The sequence below is a fragment of the Pituophis catenifer genome, unplaced genomic scaffold, assembly GCF_029215685.1.
Source record: "Pituophis catenifer annectens isolate HBS135680 unplaced genomic scaffold, rPitCat1.0.hap2 SCAF_16, whole genome shotgun sequence".
In the NCBI taxonomy this organism is placed as follows: domain Eukaryota; kingdom Metazoa; phylum Chordata; class Lepidosauria; order Squamata; family Colubridae; genus Pituophis; species Pituophis catenifer.
Window position 1 is genome coordinate 18,297,755 of NW_027256896.1, and position 19,921 is coordinate 18,317,675.

A 19,921-nucleotide genomic window follows, 5' to 3' on the forward strand; every position below is an offset into this window, starting at 1 on the left:
GCGAAGGTCGTAGCGATGGAAAAAGGGGTCCCAAATCACATTCTTCGGTGCCGTCGTAACTTCAAACGGTCACTAAACGAAGTTGGGGGACTGCCTGTGGTGATCTTTAATCTCTTCGCTGCAAGGATGAGGGAGAGGGGGGAGCCGGGCATGCTCGCCATTTCTGAGCTCCTAATCTGAGATAAAGAGGAAGGGGCATTTGGCGACGACGGGGGGGAATTCACCCCTTAAATGAACGGGCAGCTGCGGGTAGAAAAATGACAAGGATGTCGCAACAGATTAGCTTCGTGTTTCAAACACGAGCGCGCTCAGTGTCACCCTGTCTTCCCAGCCCGGTTGAGGGCCGCCGTTGGAGTCGGCTTTGGGGAATCCGGTAAGCTGATCCTCTGCATAAAATTACCATGCAAATGCTTTTTCTAATCCCCCCCACCTCTCCCTCCTTCAGCTTCCATGAGCGTCTTCCACCCACAAATTCTTCCCTAGCCATCCCTCCTTAGTGACCCATACTTGACTGGGTCTGTAGCCGTAACGGGTCTCAATTTCGTTTGCTACCGGTTCGCTCGGTGTGCGCAACGCTTCTATGTATGTGCAGAGACATCCGGGCAGGTGGCCGGAGCCTCCCGCCGCTACCAGTTCACCCAATTCAGGGTGAACTGGTAGCAACCCACCACTGGTCTATAGGGGTCTTTGGTGCTCCTTGTGTGTATTTAATTTACAATGGATTCCTCTCCAGCAAAGTCTTTCCTCTCCCACAGTCTTTCAAGATAAGCTCACAATTACCGACCTTTATCAGGCTTGGAGAGTGGCCAGGCCGATATCTTTCAGACGCCGCAATACTTGGGAAGAATGCAGGAATGAACTAATCTCCTGCAAACTCCACTCCCCTTTCGCTCCTCTTTTATTCCCTCTGGGAGGGGCCCTTCATCGTCCATCTGTGGCCTTACTCCTGAGTCGACCCTTGTTCTTTAGCTGTTCCCTTCGTCTGGCAACTCTGTGCATGCGCACACTGGGAACAGGATCCAGCTGTTCTTGTGCCTCACTGATGTCCGACTCTGAAGGCAGCTGATAACTGGCAGACGGCCCTGGCCCTCTCTCTGCCTCCGAAGCAGAGCCCTCATCAGAGCCTTCCCCAGACTCCAGGACTGGCCCAATCTCCTCACTCTCCGAATCTGCTGCTAGCTTTGCTGGCTGCTGGCGGGCCACAACAGGTTTGTCATTACAATTGGCTTACAAGCAAGTGGCGATCACAGGATTTTTCACAACCGCTTCACTTAGGGACCTCATTGCCGATCTCAAATTTTGGTTGCCGAACTCAGAAATCCTGGAAAGATTCTTGAATTGGGCCTCCTTGCAGATTTTCGCAACCAGTTCTGTTCTCAACATCGGTTGCAAAGAAAGCACATACGGTTGATGGTTTTGGCTACGGATTTGCCAGCAACGAGATCCGAAGGCCATGGGCTTTCCAAGAGAGAGAACTAAATTGCGGTTTTTTTTCACAGCCCACCTCAGTCCACGGGGCCTGTGATCCAACAGGAAGCTCGCCTACGCGGATTCCGTGAAACGAAACAGGAATCGGGCAGGTCCCTACCTAAAAGCAAGGTTGATCACTTTTTGCTTGCTTCCAAGACAAAAACAGCCAAGGAAACAAGGAAAGCCAGCAACAAAAGCAAGCTAACTGTTGGAAGCATGTCTCATCCTGACTTTTGCTAAGTTTTTTTGCGGGGTGCTCTCCCAAATTAAGTAGAGCAGGAAGTGATGATTTTGCTGCAAGAGAAGTTTTCACCAGGGGTGAATTCCAGCAGGTTCTGACAGGAACTGGTAGCGGAAATTTTGAGCAGTTCGGAGAACCGGCAAATGCCACCTCTGGCTGGCCCCAGAGTGGGGAGGGAATGGGGATTTTGCAGTATCCTTCCCCCAGGAGTGGGGAGGGAATGGGGATTTTGCAGTATCCTTCCCCCAGGAGTGGGGAGGGAATGGGGATTTTGCAGTATCCTTCCCCTGGAGTGGGGAGGAAATGGAGATTTTGCAGTATCCTTCCCCCAGGAGTGGGGAGGGAATGGGGATTTTGCAGTATCCTTCCCGTGGAGTGCGGAAGAATGGGGATTTTGCAGTATCCTTCCCCCAGGAGTGGGGAAGAATGGGGATTTTGCAGTATCCTTCCCCTGGAGTGGGATGGGAACGGAGATGTTGCAGTATCCTTCCCCTGGAGTGGGGAGGGAATGGGGATTTTGCAGTATCCTTCCCCTGCCACGCCCACCAAGCCACACCTACCAGGCCACACCCACAGAACCGGTAGTAAAAAAAAAATTGATTTCACCACTGGTCTTTCCCACCTCCAACGATGTGCAGTTCTTGAAAAGCCACTATTGAAACAATTTCACAGGTTTTCCTTTTTCGCCAGGAATTCGGTACAATCACGAGGCAGCAATTAAAATTTAATTTAAAAAAAAAATCCAATGTAATTGGGAGGCGGATTAAAATCTGATTTTTAAAGAGAATTCTCAGCGTTTCCTTGCGCATCCGTTCTGTCTTCTATGTTTTTTAATTCATCGTCCTCTCTCTCCCCCTCGTTGCTTTTAATGACACCGGAGAGGATTGGAAAGGTCAGCAGGCAGCAGCTGAGCCAAGGTTCAAAACCTCTGTAAAAACTGTTAATTGCTCTTTAAGGAGGAAGCGAAGGTAATTGCCGTGGGGGGGGGTGTTTAGAAGAGAACTTCAGGATGGTAACCGTGAATATTTGAATCTTAATAGCCGTTTATTCTTCTGGCTTGAGTCATCCCATGGAGCCGTTCCCAGACCTTGGTAATAAGGGAAACGTAATTTTTTTTTTAAAAAAATTATTTATATAGCAGCCCATCTCATCCAACTGACTCAGGATGGCTTAGAAGATTTAAAAAAAAAAAAAAAAACCTCTCCAAACTCCTGCTTCCTCCCCCCCCACCCGCCCCCAATTCAAGAATAAACTTGTTAAAAATTAACCACCCGTTGCGGCAAACTGATCTTCCCCTTTGACCCAAAAACGTCTTCAGATTTCGCCGTTTTCTCTAAGGGTCTCTGGAGATGGCCGTTCCAGGAGGCCACTTTTGAAGTTCAGAGGATTTAGAATAGACTAGAGCGGGAAGGGGCCTTGGAGGTCTTCTAGTCCAGCCCCCTGCTCCTACCCGTGATGGCGAGCCTATGGCATGCGTTCCAGAGGTGGCAGGGAGAGCCCTCTCTGTGGGGCATGTGTGCCATCGCCAGCTGCTTTTTTGGTTTATTTTATTTTTGCTCTCGGGGGGGGCTGCAAATCCCCATTTTCATTCTTCCGGGCAAGATGCTCCGTCAGGCCTCATCACCATGGCAACGGGAAGGCCTCATCCGTCAGCCGTCCTTTTTTTATTAAGGGCCAGCTGCAGCTCTGCAGGCCCTTGTGCGGACTGGTTTGCCTTGGGAAGGAACGAAAATCATACCTCTAAAACCTCTGGCAAGCCGCTCGGTTAAACTATAGGCGCTCCTCAGCTTACGACCACGATGGAGCCCCAAATATATACGTTGTTAAGTGAGACATCGGTTAAAGGGAGTTTTGCTCCCGTTTTCCGACTTTCCTCGCCACGTTTGCTAAGCGAAGCGCTGCTGTCCTTAAATTAGTAACCCGGTCGCTAAGCGAAGGCTGCTGCAATCGTCATAAACACGATTCAGTTTGCCAAGCATCCGAATGTGAATCCCGTGACCGCGGGGAGATGCGGCAGCGGTCATAAGTGTGGGGGAAACGGTCGTTAAGTCCCTATTTTTGGTGCCGTTGTCACTTCGAACGGTCACTAAATGAATTCTTGCAAGTCGAGGACTACCGGTAGTTAGTATCTCTGGGCCACGTGGTGGATTCGGGACTCGAGAGAGCCTGGGAGGTGTCCACCAGTGGTGGGTTTCAAATTTTTTTACTACCGGTTCTGTGGGCGTGGCCTGGTGGGCATGGCAGGGGAAGGATACTGTAAAATCTCCATTCCCACCCCACTCCAGGGGAAGGTTGCTGCAAAATCCCCATTTCCTCCCGATCAGCTGGGACTCGGGAGGCAGTGAATAGATGGGGCAGGGCCAGTCAGAATTTTTACTCCCGGTTCTGTGGGCGTGGCTTAGTGGGCGTGGTATGGTTTGGTGGGCGTGGCTTGGTGGGCATGGCAGGGGAAGGATACTGCAAAATCCCCATTTCCTCCCGATCAGCTGAGAGTCAGGAGGCAGAGAATAGATGGGGGCGGGGCCAGTCCGACTTTTTACTACCAACTCTCCGAACTACTCAAAATTTCCGCTACCGGTTCTCCAGAACTGCTCAGAACCTGCTGAAACCCACTTCTGGTGTCCACGCTTTGCAAGCCACCGTAGCTGGATTCCCTACCTTGAGTACACATGAGACAATGGATCCCTGGAAGAGCGAGGAAAGCACATTCACACGTTGCAACCTGGTTTTTGCTTAGCAAGCTGTAGGTGAAGCCTTTTAAGGTGGCTTGCAGATCACGGCTTAGGGCAGTGAGGGCTAACCTTTTTGTCATTGCGTGCCAGGAGCCGGGGGGGGGGAGGATTGGGGGGAGGTCGCACGGCCCGTTTTGGATGCAGATAAGTGCAGGGCGTGCGCGGAGGCTCGGGGAGGGTGAAAAACGGGCCTACCAGAAGTTTGGGAAGGCCTGGAAATGGGCCCGTTTCTAGCCTCCAGAGGGCCTCTGGAGCCTGGGGAGGCCGTTTTTCGTCCTCCTGGAGGCTTCAGAAAAGCCTCCGGAGCCCGGGGAGGGCAAAAACACCCTCACCCCCCCACTGTGGTGCAGGAGGCCGACTAGGCCACACCCACCATGGCCACACCCATCCAGCAACCAGGCAGAGAACCCCTTGCAAAAAATTTTGAAGCTCACTCCTGGGGCCAGGGAATTTTAACAGCTGAACTCAGGAGGAGATTTGACTTGAGCATTTAATTAACTCAACGGTGGTTTAATTACTATGGCTTTTAGCAGGAAACGTAGTGAATATTGGAAACGGCCGAGAGAACCCAGAATAAGGAGAAGACTCCTTATTCTTTTAGGCGATGGGAAATAATGAGAGAAACGGTGGAAGGGCTTCAGTTCTGCTCCACCGATTTTGTTACTTGTGCACATCTTGCTTTTTTTAAACCTCAACGTTTGGCTTGCAAGTTGCTGCTGGCGACGGGGACCGCAGTTTAAGGGCCTCTGTCTTTCCTAAACCACCTCTGGCTGATCATCTTTATTACATCAGCCGCTGCCTGAATGGGTGCAGGGAAGACCGTAAGAAAGCAAATAGACGAAAGGAAACACCTAAAGGGGACTTTCCTTTTCCAATAAAACGAGTATCTTTTGTGTAAAGTGCCCTGTGCATCCTTTTATGCACTTTGACCTTTATTGGAGGGCCTAATATTAAAGTGCAGGGACGTGGTAGCTCAGTGGCTAAGACGCTGAGCTTGTCGATCGAAAGATCGGCAGTTCAGCGGTTCGAATCCCTGGTGCCGCGGAACGGGGTGAGCTCCCATTAACTTGTCCCAGCTTCTGCCAACCTAGCAGTTCGAAAGCACATAAAAAATGCAAGTAGAAAAATAGGGACCACCTTTGGTGGGAAAGGAACAGCGTTCTGTGCACCTTTGACGTTGAGTCGTGCCGGCCACATGACCACGGAGACGTCTTCTGATAGCGCTGGCTCTTCGGCTTTGAAACGGAGATGAGCACCGCCCCCTAGAGTCAGGAACGACTAGCACGTATGTGCGAGGGGAACTTTTACCTTTTTAATATTAAAGTCCCCGAGCTGAAGGACAGATGCAAATTGCAAGAAAGGTTTCCTGCCCAACGAAGCAGATTTTTTTTTAAAAAAAGAAAAAACTCCTTGGAAACCCACGATTGCTTGCTAATCTCAGCCTGGTTTCAAATATCCTTGCTAAACCATAATGTGGGGTTTCTTGGTGCTCTCTTGAGCTTGGTTGTTTTCTTGGAGACTTTTCACTACCCAACTAAGTAACATCATAGAAGGGAGTGGGGCAGTGGTGAAATCCAATTTTTTTTATTATTGGTTCTGTGGGCGTGGCTTGGTGGGCGTGGTGTGGCTTGGTGGGCATAACAGGGGAAGGATACTGCAAAATCCCCATTCCCTCCCCACTGCAAAATCCCCATTCCCTCCCCACTCAGGGAAAGGATACTGCAAAATCCCCATTCCCTCCCCACTCCAGGGAAAGGATACTGCAAAATCTCCATTCCCTCCCCACTCCAGGGAAAGGATACTGCAAAATCCCCATTCCCTCCCCACTCCAGGGGAAGGATACTGCAAAATCTCTGTTCCTTCCCCACTCCAGGGAAAGGATACTGCAAAATCCCCATTCCCTCCCCACTCCAGGGGAAGGATACTGCAAAATCCCCATTCCCTCCCCACTCCAGGGAAAGGATACTGCAAAATCCCCATTCCCTCCCCACTCCAGGGAAAGTATACTGCAAAATCCCCATTCCCTCCCCACTCCAGGGGAAGGATACTGCAAAATCCCCATTCCCACCCCACTGGGGCCAGCCAGAGGTAGTATTTCCCGGTTCTCCGAACTGCTCAAAATTTCTGCTACCGGTTCTCCAGAACTTGTCAGAACCTGCTGAATGGCACCCCTGGAGTGGGGTTTGTGGGATGGAGGAGAATCACCGTGGAGCCTTTATGCTCTCTGAGCTTGGTTGTTTCCTTGTGGACATTTCACTACCTAACTAGGTAATATGATCAGTGCTAGAAGGGAGTGGGGTTTGCTGTTTGTTGAAATTCAAGTGGCTTTGCTCGTTAGTGTTTGTGGGAGCATTCTTAGTGGTTCCTTCATTAGGCTGCTGCTTATGGAATTGAGTTGGGAGTTCCTTGATTGGGGTATTGTTTATTGCCTGGTGTTAATCCACCAACACTTTTGTGGCTTACAATTGCAGAAAGAGGACGGTCCCTTCCACAAATGAATATTTATCGGTGAATTGTCTACAAATTAACAGGGAAGAGGAAAAATTCACTTTGCAAGGCAAACAGGGCAGAGAATTACCTCTAGGAAATGCACGGCATAAACTCCCCTCTTTTGGGTCCCGCAAATCACATCATTTGTCTTTTGTGTACCTTGGCTAAGCTAAGCTACCTTCTGTGGGGGAATCAGGGTTTAAGAGAACACCAAGAGAGAAGATTTTTTTTTTAAAAAAACAATCCATGGCTCAAATTTCCCAAAGGAACCAAAAAGTAGCCTCTAAAATAACGAAACACGCACACACGTTTGTTTTATAACTGTATGCAGGTTTTTATTTTGTCAATTCTCTTCTCCATTTGATGCTTCTTATACAAATGGCACTTACAAAAAGTGGTTTTGAAAAGGGTGCGGGGGGGGGGGAGAGAAATTAACTAAACATATCAGGATATGAGATGCTTTTCATAGCCACAATAGTCAAGGAAATAGAAGGCAAGGATTCTTGACTTAAAAACTGTTACAGAGGGGGGGGGGAAAGGCAGTGAGGTGTACATGATCCAAGTCCCACCAGGTGGGCAAGAGACACAGGACGAACTCTGGAGGCCAACTGGGTAGTCATCTCTGCTCCCCAAATTGTGGTTTCTTTCACAAGCTAAAGAATTTTTTTTTATATATATATAGTTTCCAGAACTTTAGCGCAGTCCAGTTAAGATTCCCAGGCGAACTCCAGCTCAAACCCTCTTTTTACTCATAAGGCAAAATAATTTCCATTGCTATAAAGTTAAGAGCACCAATTCCTATTGAAGTCACCTTATGGATGGCAGAGTGTGGATGCGTTTTTTTAAGGCATAGGACGTGTCCCTGCTTTTTTTTTTTTTTTTTCCTCCCTTGGTTAATCAAAAACCCACCAACCCCTTTGAAAATTTGGCCAACCCTGGCTCCCTGTAAAGTTAACGTGTTTCGGAAATACAAATCTGGATCTTTACAAATTCATGGATCTGGGTAGAAAGAGAGAGCACCATTTCAAGCGAAGTCCCCCGCGGACTTCGGGGTAAATCTGGGGTCTGCTTGGCCTAAGGAAACAGAGATTAAAACCCCAAGAAGGCATCACATCGGACAACCACCAAAAAATACTCAAATAAATCCACACAAAAATATGCGTGCACAGACTCTTTTGGACTTCCAAAGAGTTAAGCAACAGTTTGCAAAGACTGAAGTTGGCTATGCCGAACAACGAATCTAGCAGAGGGACTAAGTTAGGTTGGCTCGGAGGGCAGGTTGATCTAAGAGTCAAGAGAAGACAGTTTCCTGTTCAACTTTCCAGGTTTTGGGGTTCTGCGGGGCAAAGTGCAGGATCACGGAAGCGGGGCCGGTGGATCACGAGATGATGCTTGGGTCCCATCCTTGAGGAGACCCTCACGTAGCTTGTCGGGACAAGAGATGAAATGAGATTTTGGGAAGCTGCTGAGATGCAGATACGTTGACTCAAGAGTTTACAATTTTGGGGGAAGGGGCAGCGAGATGAGAAGACAACAAATTCCAGTTCAGATCAACAGGTAGAACGATGTAGTGGGACGTGTATTGTGCAAATGATGCTAGTTTAAGGAACACAGACAATTGGCGATGGAGGATTCCCCTGAAGAGTTTGTGGACACGCAGCATGGATTTACCTCTGCTTGACCTCCTTCTCCTCTAACCTTCCCCTCCATCTCATCTTCCATACCTCCCCCTCAAATCTACAAAGACATTTCAGTGGGAAGTACTTAGGAGGAAAACTAAGGAAGATCCATAGGTCTCAGTTCTCCTGCGGACTGATCTGTATCATGACTTAAGTTCCTGTTCAACTGGAGAACTCTCTCCAAGTCAAGTTATTATCAGCTGCTGGCGGGGGAAACCGCACCCACCATCGTTGAAGAGAAATAAGGAGATGTCGAGATGGTTCTCCCCAGCCAAGGCAAAAGGGAGGGGGGGGAAAAAAAGACGCACAGACATATTAATGTGCAACTCAACGCCTTTTTATCTGATGCATCCAATCCGTAAGCAACAGCTTCAAGGTAGTCCTGGCCTGCTCTAATGAAACGCTAAAGAGTCCCCAAATTAATGAAAAGGTAATAAAAGAGGAGAAAAAGGGAAATTCGATAACGGTTGCACCTTTCGGGGAGAAAGGGAAAGGAATCATAAGGCAACATCAATGGCTTCTCGGCATGTTTCGAGGAGATGTTTAGAGATGATTTTTGGGGGCGGCACACAAGGGGTGGAAGAAACAAGGAATTAGCTCGGACCTTTTGAGGATGAGATGAACGTGCAGAGGGGGTCCAGTTACGATTCCATTCAGAAAAAGCAGCTAGTTTGGTCAGTGAGTGTAAAGACGGACCTTCTGTCCTGCTTTGGTAGCTCACCTTCGATTCACATCTTGATTCTTTCCCCTACCCCTCCTTCTCTCATCCCATGGAATGACAAGACATGCTCAGCTACTTCTTCTCTATCTTCGCCAGAGAATGGGGGATGAGTAAAAAGCCAAGAAAGAGAACTCTTGGGTCCTACTACAGAAGATATCCCAACTCAAACCGGAAGGCCCAGTTGGAACAAGAGTTACGGATGCCCACCTAACACTGGGACAGAAGGTGGGGCCCTCGAAGACACAAAACCCTCAAGGTTTTCCAAAGTGGGCTCTTGCTGAGCTCAATACTGGCTCTTCCTGAAGACCCCCTCCTTCTCAGGAGGAGACCTAACATTTGGGGTAGAGTGGGCCACATTTTCCGATTCCAATGATTGAGAAATAGATTCCTTTTCAATTCCAGAATTGAATTGATTTCAATTCAGCAGAGGCCAAAGGAGAGATTCGTTCATTCCCCCACCCAATTTTTCCTTTCTTCCTCCCCCCCCACCCCCTACAAAAAGTCTGTAAGGTGAGAGCAGGACATTTTCTGCAGACAAACAATTTCTTTTTTTTCTTCCAGTTTTAAATGAACTCACATAACAAAGGGGGGAAAAAGCCAACTTAAAACAACAACGACAACAATATGGCAGACCAAAGGCAGCAGGCCAGTGAAAAGATAGAATCCCTCTCTTTTTGAGAAAGACACACCAGAACATACCAAAAGGAAATTCCTGCAGGAAGTTGGCAACCGGAAAAAAAAGGAAGTGGGGGAAGAGAGGAAGCGTAGAGCGAAGGGAAGGAGACTAAAGTGCGTTTAATACTCCCAGAGGGTGGAGGGCTCAATGGCGTCGGCAGAGGCTTTGAGGACCCCAGCGTGGTCGCCCTTCAGGTATTTGTTGTTGACTTTGATGGCCACCTTGTTAAAGTCGCAGAACTCGAAGAAGAAGTCCACGGGAGAATCGCTGCTGCTGGTGATGGACGCCTCGTTTCCCACCATCCAGTATTTCCCAGTGGAATCTGAAAAGGGGAAGAGGAAGAGGGAAGAGGTGAGCGGATTCATGGAGGCACCTTCAGCATGGCCACGAGATGTCAGGCACAAAGGACCATGTATATGTATCAAGCCTACTGTTGTGGCCTGTCCAGCCACTGGTCCCTCCAGCAACCAAATCAGAGGAGGAGATGTCGTCGTGGGAATCAGGGTCAGCATCGAGGCAGCCTGGGAGCTCCGAGGGGGAAGAGGGAATGGATCTTTCAAGAGATAGAGACAGAGGTGGAGCCTGGGCCGTCCGTCAGCCCTCAGATGGAGAGTCAACAGCCCCCAGGTCTGGAGGTGGCTGATGAGGAAGAGGAGGAACAGCTGGGTCCAGTGCCTGATGCACAGAAGGCAGAGGAGAGGAGAGCAGTGGAAATCTATGGGCCGGTCCTTGGGACGGAAGAGCCAATGCTGATAACAAAGCCCCACCCTAGCTCTGGGGATAAAAGGCAGGGGACGGAGATGAATAGATGTGGCAGACAACTATTCATCTTCCTGCCCGACAGACTTGTTCGCCTGCGTTGAGAGAGAAACTTTTTGCTGGGGCTGCGGACGCTCCTAATTAAAGGAAGCATTGTTTCAACTGCAGAGGGTTTGTTTGTTGTGTTTGGAGAGCTGGGTCAGAACTCGTACACACAAGGACCTGGTCAACTAAAGTTCAACAAAATTGGCACCAAATAAGGGTCCAGGGAATTCAAGAGGGGTTTAAACTCGGATCATTTGTGGCAATGTAAGGATTCTAGGCTGATGGCTTGCTTAACTCCGCCCCCCAGTCCTCCCTGATCTTCTCCTACAGTCTCCAAGAGACTCTTCCCCAAACTATTTGAGCGTCGGTGTCAAGGATAGTTCAACCCGCCTTAACGCGAACTTCCTACTTTCAAATCTCAACTCCTCCAGGACAGGAATGTGGAAGACCTCACCCGCCTTCTCTTGACTTCGGTGTCCATAATCCTCCCAACCGGTGTGCGGCTAAGAATTCTGGGAGTTGACAACAGACTTCAGTATGGCAACTGGTTGGCGGACTGATGCCCTAAGGCAGGGGTCCTCAAACTTTTTAAACAGATGGGGGGGGCCTGACTGGCTGGGTGGGTGTGGCTAGGTGGTCATGTGACTGGGTGGGTGTGGCTAGGTGGTCATGTGACTGGGTGGGCGTGGCCAGTTTAACAGTCCATTTTTTTGCCTTTCTCCTGCCCATGCTCCCGTTTAAATTGTTTTCAAAGACTTTTAATTTAAAAGCAGTACTTTACAAGTCCAGAGCTGCTTTTCCCTCAGCTGGAAGATAAACCCACGGTGAGGGGCGGGGCTTAATCCCACTACTCCACGGGCCAGATACTTTGCATTGGCGGGCCGTATCCAGCCCGCAGGCCATAGTGTGAGGATGCCTGCGCTAAGGAGAGTCTACCTTGTGGCCAGGTAGAGCCCTTACCTTTGATATTGTAGGCACCGTCGTTAAACTCCAGCTGAAAGATATCGTAAGAAGATCGATTGCAATCTAAGGTGCCCGTCATCTTCCGACAGCCGATGAAGCCATGTTCTCCGCGGAAAACAATGATGGGCCGGTTAATCAGCTTCATGAGGAACTGCTCTGTCTCACCTACCATCGGAGAACGGAAGGAACAAAACACTATTTAGCAGAAAACAAACTTGCTTCCCATATCCAGGCTACTTCCAATCACCCCAACTCAGGAGGGCCACGTTTTAAGCAGCAGATGCTCCCACCATGACACACCCCTGGCTTCTCCTGATAAGGTAAAGGTAAAGGTTCCCCTTGCACATACGTGCTAGTCATTCCCGACTCTAGGGGGCAGTGCTCATCTCCGTTTCAAAGCCGAAGAGCCAGCGCTGTCCGAAGACGTCTCCGTGGTCATGTGGCCGGCATGACTCAACGCCAAAGGCACACAGAACGCTGTTCCCTTCCCACCAAAGGTGGTCCCTATTTTTCTACCGGCATTTTTTAAACCAGCTTTCGAACTGCTAGGTTAGCAGAAGCTGGGACAAGTCACGGGAGCTCACCCCGTTACGCGGCGCTAGGGATTCGAACCGCTGAACTGCCGACCTTTCGATCGACAAGCTCAGCGCCTTACCCACTGAGCCAACGCATCCCTGGCTTCTCCTGAGAGGCAGAGGCAAAGAAAGCACTTACTGGCCGTTTCGACCGTAGCAGCAAGTTGCCCGTTCTTCTTGGCAGTGACGTATTTGCCGTTGGCAGCTTTCAGAGTGATACGCCGGTCACACCACTCAATGTCGAAGTAACAGTTGGCATTCCTGCGGGAGCAAAGGAAGATTGAGAAGGACCTTTCCTTGCCGTAGCATCAGGGAGACGAGGAGGACCAGAAGAAGACCAAACATTCCCCACCCCTTGTCAGGACTACAATGCAACAAGAATGGTTTGGACCCCCCCCTTGAGGATTGATGGTGGTAGCTTTCTCCCAATTTCTCCACACGCTTCTGAAAAAATGAGTTTTCTTCTGCTACGGCCTCTGGAGAGCATGAGCACCCCCCATCTCTACAAGCTTAATGGCCAATGAGTTGAGTCTTTTCCAACCCGCAGTCATTTTTTTTTTCCAGATTTATTTATTTTCTTAAGCACTGAGCAAATAAATGTTTGTGGCCCAGCACTGAAGATGTACACAAAACATTTTGAATTTGAAACAAGATTGTTTACGTATTCTGGAGTTTGACGCCGTTGGACATCAAATTCAGAAACTTTCCAGAAGAGTCAAAAGTGAGCTATTTTGGACTCGGATGCTATTTTATTTTTTTTGTTTTTGCACAAGTGCTGTTTAAGTTTACTGTGTTCGAATTATTCTCTCTTGGGAGCAGGTAGCGTTTCGATCGACAAGCTCAGCGTCTTAGCCACCGAGCCACTCCTTGGTTGAATAAACTAGAACCAGGGGTGGGTTCTAATTTTTTTTACTACCGGCTCTGTGGGCGTGGCTTATTTTGTGGGTGTGGCTTGGAGGTCATGTGACTAGGTGGGCGTGGCTAGCTGGTCAGAGTCATTTCTGGAAGGTCCTCGCACTTACGACCAGTCCTCGCACTTACGACCCGACTCATTTGTTTGCTTTTAACACTGATCAGCTGTAGGGCGGCCCTTTGAAGCCCCGCGGCAAGAGTTTAAACAGTTTGTTTCCCTCTAGTCATAAGCTGGGACTCAGGAGGCAGCAATAGATTGGGGGTGGGACCAAATAAAAGGTAAGAATAACGTGGGGGGGTGGGAGGGTGTGGGGGGAGAACCGGTTCAGTGACGTCATATCGTCACCGCTACCGGCTCGGCCGAACCGGACCGAACCGGGAGGAACCCATCACACCATTTAAGGGCTTAGTTCAAAGCAAAAACTCAAACTCATATCCCATTCACACACATTTCTTATCCACCTTGGGGTAACTGGAACTCACTTAGTCGAGGCAGTGGACTGCACCCCACCGTTGGAGGTCAGAGTCCAGTATTTCCCAGTACAAGTCCGGAAGGTGCATTTCTTGGTCTCTTTGTTGATTTCCATCTGGAAGGTTTCTTGGTCACCCTCTTCATCTTGGTTGGCCGAGAGATCGATCCCTAGAAGAAGAGACACAAGATGGCGGAGGGAGTCAAGGCCAGCCCTTGTAGGCCTGCCCCTAAATAGGTATCCAAAGTCTTATCTTGTCTATAAAGGTAGCCCTTGCTTAGCAAGGCTGAGGAATTCTGGTAGTTGAAGCCCTTGAGTCTTAAAGTTACCATGGATGGGTGGGGAATTCGGTATTCTGACCTAGGCTCCCTTAAAAAGCAGGAAGCAGAGTCTCTGTCCCGGCAAAACCTCCTTTATTTACACGACTGAATTCCTTTCATTCACAGTCAGCAAGTCCTATCCAAACAGTTCTTCAAAGGAATATTTATCAACACAGACCTTATCTTGCTTGGCAAGCTGCCACGTAACTAGTTTCCAAATGCAGTACAAGGCAAAACTTGGCACAGAGTCTCTCAGAGTCACGGAACGAATACATTGTTTCCCGCAAAAGCCCCCTCCCCGTTCGCTCCTCTTTTGTTTCCTGTGGGAGGGGCCAATCACCTCCAAGGTGTGGCTTTCCTCCCAAGTCGACCCTGCTTTCGGAGTTGTTCTTGTCTTCTGGCAGCTCTGCGCATGTGTGCATGTGGGAACAGGCTCCAGCTGTTCCTCTACCTCACTGCTGTTTAACTCCCTCTCTGCCTCCGACGCAGAGTCCTTGTCCGAGCTTTCCCCAGCCCCCAGGACTGGTCCATGTTCCTTCCCAACCTCCTCCCTGTCCGACTCTGCTGCCAGCTTTGGGAGTTAAAGCCCATAAGTCTAAAAGTTACCATGGATGGCTGGGGAATTCTGGGAGTTAAAGCCCATAAATCTATAAAAGTTACCACAGTTGGGACATCCCTGGTTTAGACTCTTCTCAAAGTTAACACATCTAACGAACACCGAATTCTGAAAGTCCACGTATCTTACAAAGCTGAGAAACACTGCTTTAAGCTAATGCAGACTTGATCCTGTAGAAGAGGAATAAGGATGATGGGATTGAAAAAAAATCCCATGGCTGGTTTGGGGAATTCTGAGAGTTGAAGTCCCCGAGCCTTAAAAGTTGCCGCAGTTGGACAACCTTGTCAAAGACCCTGCTCACCCCTCAGGGAGGAATCTAAGAGAGAGAAAAATGCTTCATTGGCAGTTGCTGCTGCTTCCTCAAAATTCACACAGACCAACACCAACTGCTCACATGCTTGGCAAGTCCCGCTCTTGAAATTCCTCAGAGTTCGGAATTTGCATCCTCAGCATTTTTGTCTCTGCTCCAATGAGCACAAAAAAAAAAACCCCTCCAGGGGCAGAGACAGCCAGCTAAAAGAGACAATGACAAGATGGCAGGAACCCCGTGGAGAAAAGAGAAAGAAAGAAAAGGAATGCAGTGGCCCCACTCTTCTGAGCTAAACCCCACGGAGAAGAGCTGAACAGTAGCAAGATAGCATCCAGACATTCCCCAGGAGGACAGCCAAGGAGTGAAGTGCTAATACCACTTTATAAGGCCTTGGTAAGGCCACACTTGGAATCCTGCATCCAGTTTTGGTCGCCACGATGTAAAAAAAGATGTGGAGACTCTAGGAAGAGTGCAGAGAAGAGCAACCAAGAGGATTAGGGGACTGGAGGCTAAAACATAGGAAGAACGGTTGCAGGAACTGGGTAGTCTGATGAAAAGAAGGACTAGGGGAGACATGATAGCAGTCTTCCAATATCTCAGGGGCTGCCCCAAAGAAGAGGGAGTCAAGCTATTCTCCAAAGCACCTGAGGGTAGGACAAGAAGTGATGGATGGAAACTACTCAAAGAGAGAAGCAACTTAGAACTAAGGAGAAACTTCCTGACAGTGAGAACAATTAATCAGTGGAACAAATTTGCCTCCAGAAGTTGCGAATGCTCCAACACTGGAAGTTTTTAAGAAGATGTTGGATAACCATTTGTCTGAAGTGGTGGAGGGTTTCCTGCCTAAGCAGGGGGTTGGACTAGAAGACCTCCAAGGTCCCTTCCAACTCTGTTCTGTTCTGTTCTATTCTGAGCCTCCGGTGATTACGCACCATTAACAAAGGCAACCCAAGCACAACATGGATTCTTAAGGACACAACCTTCTTGTGGAGTAGTGGACCTTCTCAAGGTCTTGCTTGAGGTACCAATGGCCAGGCTCAAATTATCTCTATTCTCTTTGGAAGCACACGGAATTCCATTTCCTTCGGATTGATCACAATCTGAAGGTTCCTCCAATGCTGGAGACAAACTGGCCTTCCCTCTTCCAATGTCATCCCTCAAGACAACCTTTCAAGTACGTTGAGTTAGAAGGTTGACTTGGTCTTCAATCGTCAACGAGCTCCACGGTTCACAGTGGACTTCAGCCGAGTCTTCCTGGTCCCAAGTCCAACAATCTTAACCCCCTACAGCACAGAGTCTGCCTTTAAAAGGGAGGGGGGGTGGACACAGCCATAGGGTTGTCCAACATTGGCCATTTTGAAGACCTGTGGACTTCAACTCCCAGAATTCTAGGTGTCCACAGGTCTTCAAGTTACCAAGGTCGGACAACTGTCTGCTGGACGTTGTGGGAGCTTCATCACTGGAAGGTTTCAAGAAGAGACTGGACTGCTATCTGTCAGAAATGGTGTTGGGTCTCCTGCTTGGACTAGATGACCTCCAAGGACCCTTCCAGCTCTGTTAATTTGTATCAGATTCTACCAGCCAAGTCTTCACTGGCTGTTTCAGAGGTTTGTCTTCTGAAGACTTTTTTTTTTTAAAGAGTTTTAAGAGTTTCTTGGACTCGGAGGCCCTTCTGTTGCTTGCCTTCCTGTCCATTTGCTCTTAAGTGCAGACAGGAAATTAAGCCTTTTTTTTTTTTTCCTTACAAAAATAAACCTATCTTACCGGCAGCGAAAATGCATCGACTCCATAAAAACATCTGACGTGCAAAATTAGAGCAAGGAAGGAAACTCAGCGGATGGCCAGATCAAAGTGGAGGGAGGGAGGGAAGGGGGAAAATGACCCATCCATTCTACTATCCAAGCAAAAAATGGAGAAATGGACCGGAAAGCTCTCTTCTGCAGGGCGTCCTCGATTTGTGGACCACAAAATCGGGATTAGAATTTCCATCGCTGAGCAAGGCGGTTATTAAGCGAGTCACGGCTGATTTTTATGACCTTTTTTTTGGGGGGGGGTGCAGGGTCGTTAAGCGAATCAGGCTCTGGTTAAGCAAACCTGGTTTTCCCCCCTTGGTTATGCTCGATGGACGTTGCCTAGGAAGGCTGACCCTCGGATTCTGCACCCGTCGTAAATGTAAGTTGGTCAGATAGGTACAGAATAACAAAGCGTTGAAAAGGGACCTTGTAGGTCAATCAATTTTGATCACGTGACTGTGGGGATGCTGCCAACGGTCGTAAGCGTGAAAAACCAGTCATAAGTCACTTTTTAAACCAACTTAGAACTAAGGAAAAAATTCCTAACGGTGAGAACGATTCATCAATGCAAGCTTGGCCTCCAGAAGTTGTGGGTGCTTCATCATTGGAGCTTTTCAAGAAATTGGGACAACCCTTTGCCCAGAATGGAAGAGGGTCTCCTGCTTAAAGCAGGGGGTTGGATAAGACCTCCAAGGTCCTTTCTAACTCTGTTAAAGGTAAAGGTTCCCCTCGCACATACGTGCTAATCGTTCCCGACTCTAGGGGGCGGTGCTCATCTCCGTTTCAAAGCCGAAGAGCCAGCGCTGTCCGAAGACGTCTCCGTGGTCATGTGGCCGGCATGACTCAACGCCAAAGGCGCACGGAACGCTGTTATCTTCCCACCAAAGGTGGTCCCTATTTTTCTACTTGCATTTTTTACCTGCTTTCGAACTGCTAGGTTGGCAGAAGCTGGGACAAGTAGGAGCTCACCCCATTACACGGCACCAGGGATTCGAACCGCTGAACTGCCGATCAACAAGCTCAGCATCTTAGCCACTGAGCCACCACGTCTCTTTCCGTTATTCTGTTATAAAACCATTTTTGAACTGTCCCTCAGAATTAGAATAGAATAATAATAACAACAGAGCTGGAAGGGTCCTTAGAGGTCATCTAGTCCAAGCAGGAGACCCTGCCTACACCATTTCTGGCAGATGGCAGTTCAGTCTCCTCTTGAAAGCTTCCAGTGATGAAGCTCCCACAACTTCCGAAGGCAACTTCTGCTCCTTCGGTTGATTGTTCTCACCGTCAGGAAATTCCTCCTTATTTCTAGGTTGAATCTCTCCTTGTTCAGTTTCCATCCATTTTTCCTTGTCTGGCCTTTCGGAGGCTTTGGAAAATAGCTTGACCCCCCCCCCCTTCCTCTCTGCGGCAGCCCCTCAAGTATTGCAAATTGCAAAGACTCATGTGACTATGGGGACACTGGGATGGCCATAAACATGAGGACCAATTGCCCGTCCCTTTTTTCAGTGCTGTCGTACGTTCAAACGGTCATTAAACCACTGATTGTAAGTCATTATAGAGCCAGGGTGGCGCAGTGGTCAGAGTGCAGTACTGCAGGCTACTTCTGCTGACTGCCGGCTGACTGTAATTTTGCAGTTTGAATCTCACCAGGCTCAAGGTTGACTCTGCAAACTGCTTAGAGAGGGCTGCAAAAGCACTGTGAAGCGCTATAGAAGTCTAAGTGCTATTGTGTAGCCCAGCGACACACATCCTTGGCACTGGTCTGGCCTCTGCCCCCCCTCCCCTCCCCGGCCGGCGAAGCAGAGCTACTACTATTAGAGCAGAAAATTCTGAATTATGGCCAAAGAACCAGCTACATCTATTTCTATGGAAACTGCCTACACGGAGAACGCGCGCAGCATCATGGAACAGGATGACAGGGACTTAAACCCACTCTGTTTACTCAGCGGCAGCTGGATTTAGCTAAAGGCTGAGTGTGTTTGTCAACTACGCACACCCTCCAACTGCCAGTGTGTTGCCCGGGCATCTCAGCCTTCCGGGCACCCCTACAAAAATTAAATCCAGTCCCTGGATTGAGATTTACCTGTCCGGATCCCCGTAACCCCACTCATGCCTGCATTTTTTGGTATACTTGTGGCTTTGCGCTACAACCACGGAAGAGTGAAATTTCCGCCTTCAATTCCAAGCTTGGTTTTAAAGAGGTAGTAAGGTTTAAATAAGTAGTAAGTAAAGCAAAGGGACGCTTTGGCTCAGTGGCTAAGATGCTGAGTTTATCGATCAAAAGGTCGGCAGTTCAGAGGTTCGAATCCCTGGCGCCGCGTAATGGGGTGAGCTCCCGTGACTTGTCCCGGCTTCTGCCAACCTAGCAGTTCGAAAGCACGTTAAAAATGCAAGTAGAAAAATAGGGACCACCTTTGGTGGGAAGGGAACAGCGTTCCGTGCGCCTTTGGCGTTGACTCATGCCGGCCACATGACCACGGAGACGTCTTCGGACAGCGCTGGCTCTTCGGCTTTGAAACGGAGATGAGCAGCGCCCCCTAGAGTCGGGAACGACTAGCACATATGTGCAAGGGGAACGTTTACCTTTAAGGTTTTGGAGTTTTAAAACCTTTAAAAACCCCTTCAAAAGCTTGGTTTTAGGGGTTTTTTAAGTTAAATTTTGAGGACTTAAAAACCCTTTGCTGGCTGGGGAATTTCTGGGAGTTGAAGTCCACAAGTCTTCAAAGTTGCCAAGGTTGGGCAGCCTTGCTCTACAGCAATTCTTGGATGCTGCAGCCCCTTTCTCAATTTCTCTGCAAAGCCAGAAGTGGGGTGTGAAGGGGAGGAGAGAGCTAGCTCTGTTCAGCTTGAACCCCAAAAAGCACCATTGGCAGATCCCAAGGCAGGCAGGCAGGGAGGCAGACGTTTAATTACTAGCCTCCTGAAGGTCAGACAAAGGCTCCGAAGTCAGATGATTTCCCAGTGTGGCAATTAAGGAGGGAGATGAGCAGAGGGGTGGGGTGGGGAGAGGGGGTGGAGGCCACAGGGGAAAGCTTGACTCATCCTAGATTTTTGCAGGGAGGAAGAATTGAGTGGGGGATGCAGCTGGAAACATGAGCAAGCTGGATTTGCCGAAAGGAACAGCAATTGCTTAAAATCCAAGAGTGAGT

The 19,921-nt window shown here is 49.0% G+C and overlaps 1 protein-coding gene across 1 annotated transcript in view; it reads right to left on the reverse strand.

Annotated features, from left to right (window-relative positions):
* Positions 1-9,844: 9,844 nt before the first annotated feature.
* Positions 9,845-19,921, reverse strand: part of FSCN1 (fascin actin-bundling protein 1) — a 32,757-nt gene continuing 22,680 nt past the window's right edge. The window contains exons 2-5 of the mRNA XM_070954956.1: positions 13,747-13,903; positions 12,491-12,612; positions 11,774-11,941; positions 9,845-10,331 (exon numbers count right to left, since the gene is read on the reverse strand). Of these exons, the coding sequence (XP_070811057.1) occupies positions 10,129-10,331; positions 11,774-11,941; positions 12,491-12,612; positions 13,747-13,903 (650 nt within the window). The 3' untranslated portion in view covers positions 9,845-10,128. The remainder of the gene's footprint in view (positions 10,332-11,773; positions 11,942-12,490; positions 12,613-13,746; positions 13,904-19,921) is intronic.